This window comes from Squalius cephalus, assembly GCF_949319135.1.
Source record: "Squalius cephalus genome assembly, chromosome: 15".
Classification (NCBI taxonomy): domain Eukaryota; kingdom Metazoa; phylum Chordata; class Actinopteri; order Cypriniformes; family Leuciscidae; genus Squalius; species Squalius cephalus.
Genome location: NC_137136.1, coordinates 17582213 through 17593435, shown reverse-complemented (window position 1 = coordinate 17593435; position 11223 = coordinate 17582213). Strand labels below are relative to the sequence as shown.

Sequence of the window (11223 nt, the reverse complement as noted above, 5' to 3'; positions counted from 1 at the left end):
GCTAATGAGCTCATTGATTGCACTCAGTAAGTCGACTAAACTGAACGTTCCCAAGCTGCTGTTCCCTCTCAGCGTTCATGTGCCTGTGAACATCACACTGACAGCACAGAGAGGATGCTACAAATGGTGAGTGACAGGGGCTGTGGAGCATACTCAGCTTAACATGCCATTCTGTCTCATTACGAGCTGTCATGTCTGAAAGTAATTAATTCAATCAATTCGTTTCTCCTTGCTGAATAACACAATTCAAACAATCTTGTTGTGACATCATCTCCAGGGTGAAGTTTGGTTTGCCCATTTACTGTCCTGCAAATCAGTAGTATGCATTTCCTGAAGAATTGGCCTACCAATGTTTGCAAATGCAAGAAGAATGTTAAAAACTTAAAATTGGTTAGAGTAATGTGCTGTTTTGGTGTGATAATAGTGTGAAAGCCTGAATAGATTGAGGGAGAAAAGGGGAAAGAGAGAGAGTGATTGACTGAGGGACCGCAATTATGGTTCACTCAGGCCTTTCCATTTATAAACGGAAGGATAAAGATAAATAGTCTGATAAAGAAAATTTTGAGTGCAATTTGCAATTATAATGTGTAACTTATACACGACACGTATCAAAATAACTTAAGTTAGACTGGAATTTGATTGCCTCACTTATTAGACACGAGACGAAACGTTCCACAACTTTGTTTCCGCAACAATTTATGTGAAATGATACGCTTTACATGGGAAGTGAGCAATGATCACTATAATGTTCTTAACACATATGTAATTTTTCATTTCCTCTTTATTGTATCAAAATGATGACATTACATTATACACTACCTTCAAAAGTTTTTAATTGGGTTGATTTTAAAATGTTTTTTTTTAAGTCTCTTATGCTCACAAAGTCTCTTATGCTCACCAAGGCTGCATTTATTTAATCAAAAATACAGTGAAAATAGTAATATTATGAAATATTTTTACAATTTAAAATAAAACCCTAAAATGTTTGCCCTAATTACCTGTAGTGTAATTATCAAAGTCATTCTTCATCAGGAAGGCATTTTCCATGTTGCACCTGCTGTGTGTTTTTATATATATAATTTAAAGTAATTATGATTATATTTTCTTGATCCAAAAGAATTCCTTAATCCAGTTTTGTAGCCTCATTTTGCCCTAAACTCCTTGAGTCGGGGTCAGAGTTTCATATTCTAATCATGACATTTTTACATTTAAAACATTTTTGAAAAGAAACATGCCTGAATTATTTGCAGAAAAGTATGAAAAGAATAATATCGACAATAGCGTTCTTTACTTGCAGTCATGTGTCTAACTCTGTTGCTGTCTGTCTGACTTTAGGGTGTCCTCTAAGCCTGAGACTGTCAGGGTGTATCCTCTCTCAGCACTCAGCCCTCCGGCTCCTCTGCCCCTCTCTTCCTGCAGTCAGCAATGCTTGGTGTCAGCTCTGTCCTCCCCCCAGGCTGTCCCTATCCGTACTGTGGTCCAAGCACAAGACCCTGGTGAGCGAGAGGAGGAGACAGTAATAAATAGACATGCATTTTCTTTCTACAGAAGGACATACATAGCCATTGCAGGAGTATAGGTTATTTTTTCATGAGCAATTTATGAATAATGAAGCCATTTTCCATATGAAATTAACCGTCATTTTAATTGACAAATAAATGCTGAATGCAGTCAGCCTGCTCACTCTTTGGCTCACTGACTGCTTGAATTAAAATGCAGTGCACACCATTTAAATCTCATTACAGTTGTTCTCAATCTATTAAAAGGATAGTCCCCCTAAAAATGAAAATTCTGTCATGATTTATTCAACCTCATGTTGATCCAAACCTGTAAGATGTTCTTTCTTCTGTGAAACAAAATATTTTTGAAGAATGTTGGTAACCAAACAGTTTTGGTTCCCATCGACTTCCATTGCATTTCTGTCATGACAACTCTCTGAGTGTTGGCATGGTAAATGGATATGACAATGTTGATATGTTTGGTCTTGGCTGCTTCAGAGCAAGTACAGGACTTCCAGTACATACACAAAACGCTGCTGTGAGCAAGAAAGACATGCTGCTGCTGTACAAAACAGCATACATGAATTACCCATAGTTGGGGAAGGTGGAGGTTTCTGAAAGCACACTTCAACTGCTACAGAAAATGATGACCAGTATTTGAAATTTGAAAAATGACCTAGCAGCCTGCGCCATCATGACAGAACTTTGTATGGACAAAAAATGTCTCTTTATATGGCTCAGTGGGTAGCACTGTCGCCTCACAGCGAGAAGTTGCCTGGGTTGAACCCCTACTCCTTTCCGTGTGGAGTTTACATATTCTCTCTGTGTCAGCTTGGGTTTTCTCTGCATGCTCCGGTTTCCCCCAAACAGTGCAAAGACATGCATGTTAGGTGGAATGGACATGCCAATTTGTGTGAGTGAATTCCAATGAATAATACTTATATCAAATAATCAACTTCAAAATATCCTCTTACTGTATATGTTCCACAGAAGAAAGAAACTCATAGAGGTTTGGGACAACGTAAGGGTAATTTTAGTTGAAAATTATACTTTTTTTATGTTTAAGTTCAAAAGTGTGACTTCACCCATTCCCATTTTAGTGACAGGTCACATTTTGCGCTGTGATGTCATCATTGATCGGATTGAAAGGATTAAGATCGTCACGACTTCTCGACAGCTTTTTACCGACGACCCCCCACTGCAGTTATCTGTCCAGGCATTTGACTCTGAAGGTACTTTTCATTTCACAAATTTCCCTTGGACGCTGTGAAGATGCGTTTCATTGAGAATGAGAAGGTTATGACTGTGCTCTGTTCTTGGCCTGATCCACAGGAAATACTTTTAGCTGTCTGGCTGGTTTGCAATTTAATTGGTGGCTGGCAAAGGAGTCTGATGCAATACAGACAGTGAGGTGAACAAGGATCTTAAAGTGAAGAGAGAGGGAGAGAAATGGGGAAAACACATCAGCATAAAGCACATCTTGTTTTCTGTGATTAACATAGGTTTGTGCGTCACCACGATGCCGGGTACGTTCCCCCACCTCATATCCTGTCTCTAGAGGATGTTGGTCAGAGGGGTGAGAGTGTCCTGCTGTACGGGATTCACAGTGGCTCAGCACTTATAAAAGTGTCTTTTCTACACTCTGAACATAAGGTATGAAAGCACATATAACACTATAGGTAGATTTTAAAATGATGGCAGATGCACATAAGCCAATCATTACTTTCAAGTTATGGCTGGTAACCATTTAATGGCCAATATTAAAATTCTATACTATATTCCCTAAAAATTAATAAATAAATAAAGCATGCTAGAAATAAAACTAATAGTTCTAAATACAATGAATTTAGGGATCACTACATAATGGCCCGGTTTCACAGATAGGGCATTTAGATTAAGCGTTCAATTAGGACATTTAAGTAGCTTTTATAAACGTGCTTTAGAAAAAAACATTACTGGTGTGCATCTTGAGACAAAACAATGGCACTGACATATTTTAAGATATATCAGTGCAAGTTGCTTTCAGTTAAAACAGCTCAAACATGCATTTTAGTCTGGAAATAGGCTGAAGCCTGATTTCTTTCAAAGACCTTACTGACCCCAAACTTTTGAACAGAATATTCATATGTATACTGATAAATAATACATAAAAAAAACCCAGATGTGGTACTACTGACATATTTTGCATCCCTAGAGACATGTTATCCATAGATAACAAAACATGTAGAAATTGTTTTGTAATGTATGGGCTGATCAAATATAATGATGGTAATGATAATATATTCTAATTTGTGTGTGTGTGTGTGTGTGTGTGTGTGAATGGGTGGGTGTTCAGCATGTAGAAGCAGCCAGTGTGACTTTGTTTGTGATAGACAGACTACACCTGAGTCCAGCTGGAGATACATACCTGCTACAGGGATCCATGATCAGATACAGTCTGTGGAAAACAGAGCAAGAAGGAGAGACTGGTACAAATAAAATCTGGTGCTTTATGCTGTTTTGGTGCTGGTTTAGCTGGTGGACCATGTTGTTCATGGTCTGGAAGCTGGTGAAACTGATTGACCAAGGGCAGCTTGCTGGTCATAAAAAACAATCCATCTCCCTCCAATAGGGACAAAAGCATATCAGCATCCCAAACCAGCAATGGTGGTCTTTTTATCATGACATACTTATTCAAATACAATATTGTGCTTGTAAAACTAGACACTAAAGTTCAGGACTCAACTCCTTGATATTGACAGAGAAATGTTAAAAATGTATGCATGATGTTTATTATTCAAGCACTGGTTAAGCTCTGGACTTTGTTGAGCTTTCCTCTAAAGCCAGCTGAACGCAGGAATCTCATTTGACAAGTGTCCTCAACACCTCTTCACATAAACACACACCCGAGATTACCAATATGCCTGTGGCTTTTATATGCTTATGCCAATATGGCATTTAAACTGCATGTTAACACTTTAACACCCTAACCACATGATTTCACACTTCTAGATAATTATATTGCATCCCATGAACACATCTTTGCGTTTGTCAAGAGAGATATGTTACATTTTTTACACCTGCATCTAATTACTCAATGTTCTGTCATTTTGCAGAGGTCACTCTCTCTGAGGAGGGATACGGCCTGGCTGTGGATGGATGCAAGGGCAGAATGTACCATCATGACATCATCTGTGTTGAGCGTGAAACAGCAACAGTCACCGCCCTCAAGCCGGGTCATACGACACTATCAGTTGAACACAACAGTATCCGACACAACTGTGTTTTTAACTGAAACATTATGTTTTAGGGCATATGAGTATATTGTTATGGTTCCAAGCTCAATTGTGACTCAGATCTGCCCCCTGAAATAATGTCCCAACTCCCTCGCACTTCTGTGTATGTGGTGCAGCCCAGCTACATGAGTGAGTTACACATATTATGAGAGTTACACACCTGTGTGAGAGTTTATGTTTATTTGCATTTGTCTGTGTGTTTCAGCATTGAGTGTTGAGGAGGAAGAGGACAGGTGGGTGTTGGAGACGGGGAGGCAGTATTATTTGACTGTCCGTATCCATGACAGCAAGGGTCATGTGGTTCACCTGTCACAGGTTGTGCTTCATAGTTTCTGCACGGTTTGCTCCACTGCATCTCTTGACAGGAGCATAACGTCTGAACTTTAACCCTGTGCAGAATGTGGTGATTGTTGTGGAGGAGACTGAGGGGTTAGTGGCACTCGAGTCTTTGTCTGATCCATCCTGCCATCTCCTGCAGACCATCATGAAAGGAAAGACTTTAATACAGGCCTCACTTTATAGCATCGTCTCTGAGGTAACACACACACACACACACATATATATACAAAGATTTGGCAATTCATCGGTGCACATTATTCCAAGGAAAGAATCATTTGTTTTTGTAATCTTCAAAATGTAATAGCTTGTAATTCTTTCCTTCCTTTTGCGATGGTCACTTATGGAAAACGTTAAAGTGCCCTAATGTGCTATTTTAAAGGGATGCTATTTTTACATGCATTTTTACAGTCGTTGTGATCGGGAGCAGCTTCTCTACTAAATAGCGAAGTTTACCTTGCTCCAAGATGTTACCACCTCTCTACTGAGAAATATCAGTAGCTTTTCAGTTCTGAACCTATTGTATTGATAAAGTCACGGGCCAGCGCTGACAATACATTTTTGTGCGCGTGTATGTTTCCGTGTGTGTGTGTCTGTATGTGTGTGCGTTTGTATGGGAGACAGAGCGGGAGAAAAATTGTGTGCTTTTCAAAGGTAACAAAACGTAGTTTTGTGGTAAAAACATAGGAATAGTTTGTCATTTTCATCCTATTGTTAGTTATATTCATTTGCTTTGTCAATGTCTTTTGCTGTTGTAGGCGATAAGGACCTTTGAAATAAGTGAAATAATTTGCCGAAGTGATATGGAGCTGTAATGTGCAAGACCTTCCTGGAACTACTTCAGCTGTGCGTTTACTGAAAAATAATTGCACACTTTAAAACATACATAAACTAATCAGAATCAAGCATTTAAGAGCCCCGTAGAATATAAAAAAATACATTTACTTGACATCAAACTTTTGAACTGTAGTGTATGTCTATAGAATTACTTTGTGTTGTTATAGGTTTAAACAAACAATTTTACAATACAGAATACAAGACTTGTGTTTTCATGTGCAACTCCAGTTCATTCCTGTGGGATGTTCTGCAAACCTTTTCTGAGCAAGCAACAGTAACTAAGGAGGATAAATCTTAGCAAATTGTCTTTTTGTCATCAGTGAGCAACCTGAATGTGTACATGGATGGTTATATACTTTCACATAGACATCAATATAAATGTTTACTGCATTACCAGAACCCTGAAAAATGGTTTTACTGATACCATTATTTTTGTGCTGGTCTTTGCTCCCTGTTGGGTATTGTCATGGGTTTAATTAAACAATACCAATGTCATCAGTGTGTCAAAATCCTACTTCTGGGATTTTGTTCAGTTCATTGCTCAGTTTGAGGGGTTTAGTCAAGGGTTATTTCACAAAAGTGCATTTCAGTCTTATTGGAGTAAATGGCACAAGCTGTTTGCAGATCTAGAGGGGAGCCCCACCTCAGGGGGCATAATAAGACAGAGAGCAGGAAATGAGGACACACACACTGTGAAGTGTAAAGAGAGGCATCATGGGGTGTGTTGGGAAACCCATTGTTTAAAAAGGAAAAGACAGCGTGTTCCATCTGCGGGAGGCACTGTGGTTGCAGAAGATGAAACGCGTCTTAGAGGGGGGCAGTTTTATCCGAACGTCATGCAAGGGTTATGGTTCTATAAAATGAGCACCGGGGGAAACATTGCGTTAGTTTCGTTCTGCAACTTCCTGTCGATCCCCGCTTAGTTATAGGGATCATCCATTCGATTAATTGGACAAAAATGAAGGGAAAACCTTCCAAACTGCCTCCAAGGGAAATCATCCTTTAGGCAGGCGTAAATCTTCCTGTCAGACCTTCACTGTGAACGCTGTGGTGCTGCTTTGTGGTTTGGCTGACTATTGAGCTGGTTAGTATCGGCTACATCAGGTTGGGATTTCTCAGCCTTCTTTAAGTGATATTTACCTAGAGTTTGTGTCTGTGACATGTTCTGTTATATTATTGTAAAAGTAGTTATTTAAAGTAACTTTCATGTGTTATTCCAAGCGTTTATAAAGTTTTTGTTGCCACAGACCCACAATGATGGTTCTTTTAAGGGGCCGTGTTTCCAAAATATAAATGCAGTATATGGTTCAGTTCAGTTAACTGAAAAGTCCCATTTATACTGTAAAAATAATATATTATTTTTAATAAAAAAAATTAAATATTGTCTGAAAAATATTTGTCTTTCATAAAGTACTTTACCCACCATTAGAGTACTGTTAGTTTTATTAATGTTTTTTATTTACTTTGACAACCGACTTATGTAACAGGATGGTGAAGAGTGGCCTGTCATCCCACCAATCAGAGTGCGACAGGAAGTCGAAATCTACAACCCTCTTACCCTGCATCCCTCTGTGATTGTGTTTCCGTGGCAACCCCACAATAAGCTGTATCAGCACAAAATTCAGGTGCCGTTAAAATCAATATTGTTATCTATATATGTTGGAGCATTATGACTCTTTGCTATAGCTGACTGTGTTTTCAGGTGGAGGGAGGAAGTGGCTCTGTGAAATGGGAAATGTCTGATAGTGGAATTGCCACAGTTATGGTAAAAGGGGTGGTCCTAGCAGGAAAGAGGAGGGGCCAGGCGGAAATTCAGGTTTCAGATTCCAAAAACATCCTACATAAAGTAGTCGGGAAGGTAAAATTTGCACTCACTATCACACAAACACACACACACACATATATATATATATATAAACTCCTGTGTCTGATGTTTCTCATTATGTGTGTACAGGTGATGGTTGTATGGCCTGGCCGGTTGCAGCTAGTTCCTCAGAGGGGCGATTGTCGTGTGGGGGACAGGATAGATATTCCCTTGGCTCTTTGGGGCATTCAGGACCCACCAAACACCTGCTCTCAGACACCTTATGTCTTTGATAAAAATTCAAACACTCACAGGAGCACCAGTACAAATTCTCAGGCAAACTTCTTCTCCGATACACAAAATCCTCAATGTGGAGAATCTGTACTGGAGGACAGAAATCTTTTGGCCGTCACAGACTGCTCTCGACTCTCTCTGCACGTTCACACTGAACCTTCCGGCATCTTTACACACATGACAGGTGCATCTCCATCTCTACAATTGTACATGGTTCATCCATTCATACTCCACTGATTTCTTCAATATTCTCTTACTCTGATGGCCCTTTCATTCATTCTGGGCATATCGAACATAAAGAATAAGTGATCATCTACCAGCCCAGTCACACACAGAGACCCCCTCACTGCTTACACACACACACATACACCCCCCATTTAGGATTTCCTCTCCACTGCACGCACAAATTAAAATAGGATTAATTAGTTCATTTCTCTTGGTTTAATTTAAAGCACTGGGAAAGTCAATATGCGCTCTCTCTGTGTAATCCGGTTAGTACATTAGCCCGTAAACATCAAGTTGATGGAGTGTATGCGTGTTTGTGTTTGACAGAGGATTTACGTACTGATAACTCGCACAGCTGTCTGGCACGTGAAGCCAGCACTTGGATTGTGAACTTGAACATTCTTAAGAGTCAAATTTTTTGGGTTATATTCACAAGAGAGACTGCATTTGTTACACCCAAATAAAAATGACCAACATCACAGTTGTACCCCATTTTCATAAAAAAAAAATGTTTTAAGAAAATGAGGATATAACAAAAACAATATGCCAACTGGGATATTTTAAGGCTATATTTAGATATACTTGAATACTTGAAACATCACAGATTAAATTTAGCTCCCTGAGATGTTACATGCAATCTCAAAAAGCCAAGCAAAATTATTTTGATTGATTTAAAAATAATTATTTCCTGTTTTCACTGTAAGATTTGTTGGAGATTTGTCAAACTAATGAACTCAATATTTAATGAAATGAAATCAATGTGGTAGCGCAACATGTACACATATTATTTATTGTGTTTTTTCTTAACCTATTAATGTATCTACCTGATTTAAACCAGCCTCCCTCTCTCTCTCTCCCAGGATCTTTGCCTCCAGGTGCTGAATTCTGTGGAGGGGTCCGAATGGAGGCTCTTTCACAAGGACACGCTGTTGTTACCATAACAGTGGTAACAGAGGCATGCAACATCAGTGAGACGACAACACTGGTGGCCTACAGTCCTCTTAAAGTATGCTGTTTGTGTGTGTGTGTGTGTGTGTGTGTGTGTGTGTGTGTGTGTGTGTGTGTGTGTGTGTGTGTCTGTGCACAACTGTGTGTGCGTGTATGATTTGTGGTAAGTGTCATGTCTGTATAAAGGGTGATTTATCAGCCCTATGGTGGCTATTTATTAAGATAATGAACTGTTTGGATGTAGCAGAAGATTAATGTGAAACTGCGCTCCTGATCACTGATGTATGACTCTGTAGCATGTCAGGGACATAGAGAGCAGTGGAGCTCTCTGGTACACTCATGAGAGTTTAACAGGACAGTGTGATGGATCAGTGCTTTTGCTTTTGTCAGTCATACACTAATGAAAGACAACAACAGTTTTAACAAGGACATTATCATAAGCTTTTGACTCCACTTAACCTCTCAGTGACATTGTTCTCTCCTTCTTTCGCTCAGTCGCTTGCGACTGAGGTTCTTCTCTCGGTGGGCTCATCTCGTGTGGTTATATTCGAGGGGGGGCCTCAGCCCTGGCCCCCGGCCCCCTTCCGTTTTTATAGTGACATCGAGGTGCTTCCAACAGGGAGTGTTACCGTGGAGGCACTGAGTCCGACCCAAGCAAGGACACCTCGACATGCGTATCGGGTCATGTGCACCTCCGTGGGAAAACAGGTTGGGAAAGGTCTTTAACTGCAAAGTATCACTCATATGTACTGCATATGTACACTAAATACTGCTTTTACATTGATAATAATAAGAAATGTTTCTTAAGCAGCAAACCAGCATATTAGAATGATTTTTGAAGGAGCATGTGACACTGAAGACTGGATTAATGATGCTTTGCCATCATAGGAATAAATGGCATTTTAAAATGTATTAAGACGCTAAATATATATAGTCTGCATTATATATATATATATATATATATATATATATATATACATATATATATATATATATATATATATATATATATATATATATATATATATAGATATAGATATAGATATATATTGTTGTCTGAAAACAATTTGTTGGATATTTTGTGGGTTTGTATGCCAAAAAAAAACAACTATTGAGATAGTATTCTTCATATTAAAGAATTCATTCTAAATTTGACATTTCTCTGCTGCATAAGCCCTTTATGCATTGAGTGGGTGAAGCGCTTGTTTACTTGTGTGTGTGTTTATGTGTGCAGTGGTTGGTCTTCAGATGTGGGAATACTCCAGGACCGTTCAACGAGATTCCCGCAGTCGAGGAGAGCAGAGTTCATGTGGCGTGTGGCATCCCCGCTAGTCTCTCTCTCTCTCTTCTCTCGTCAACCACCTCCTCCCCGTCCTCACCTTCATCCATCCCTCTATTCTCCCATCACTATTCCTGCACTCAGCCTCAGTACCCCTGTGGACTGGTGAGTAATGCCCACTTTATCCTCTCTTTTTCTCGTTTTGCCCCTTCCTGCTGTTATGTCCTCTCACAAACTCTTTTATGAATCACTCATTTTCCTCTTTTCCCTTCACCTGCCCAGACCTCTCTTTTTTCCTTTTCATTTTTTCACTTTCTCACCCTCCAGGTGTTTCTCTCTTTCTGTTTTACCCCTACACCCACACCAGAACTCCGTCTCTCTCCTTCCCTCTTTTCGCTGCTCTCATTTGCCATGCAATTATGTGAGATATGCAGGGTGAAGTGTTATGGCAGTTTCCATAGTAACCGCATGCATGGGCCCTCAATGTGTGTGTGTTTCCTCTCCTGACATAGATGCTCTAGAAACCAAGTCTTTGATCAATGTCAAACCCTCGCAATCAATATACCCTCAGTAATATACTAAAACCATTTCTGAGAATGAAACATCACATCATATCTCTTATTGAAACCGAAAGGCACCCGTGAGTGATGAGGAAAACTTCGATTTTTGGTCATAAATGTTCCTTTTTTGGTCACAGCACTCTGAGAGAGGCAGAAATTGCATTAG

At 39.5% G+C, this 11223-nt stretch overlaps 1 protein-coding gene across 2 annotated transcripts in view; it reads left to right on the top strand.

Annotated features, from left to right (window-relative positions):
* Positions 1–11223, top strand: part of LOC307172326 (nuclear pore membrane glycoprotein 210) — a 28266-nt gene continuing 17043 nt past the window's right edge. For both annotated transcript variants that reach the window (XM_079894622.1, XM_079894621.1), the window contains exons 1-16: positions 1–126; positions 1336–1496; positions 2600–2731; positions 2832–2910; positions 3002–3152; positions 3835–3967; positions 4595–4744; positions 4835–4903; positions 4980–5089; positions 5172–5309; positions 7435–7572; positions 7650–7805; positions 7902–8229; positions 9131–9276; positions 9714–9926; positions 10453–10662. In XM_079894622.1, the coding sequence (XP_079750748.1) occupies positions 5–126; positions 1336–1496; positions 2600–2731; positions 2832–2910; positions 3002–3152; positions 3835–3967; positions 4595–4744; positions 4835–4903; positions 4980–5089; positions 5172–5309; positions 7435–7572; positions 7650–7805; positions 7902–8229; positions 9131–9276; positions 9714–9926; positions 10453–10662 (2436 nt within the window). In that variant the 5' untranslated portion in view covers positions 1–4. The remainder of the gene's footprint in view (positions 127–1335; positions 1497–2599; positions 2732–2831; positions 2911–3001; positions 3153–3834; positions 3968–4594; positions 4745–4834; positions 4904–4979; positions 5090–5171; positions 5310–7434; positions 7573–7649; positions 7806–7901; positions 8230–9130; positions 9277–9713; positions 9927–10452; positions 10663–11223) is intronic.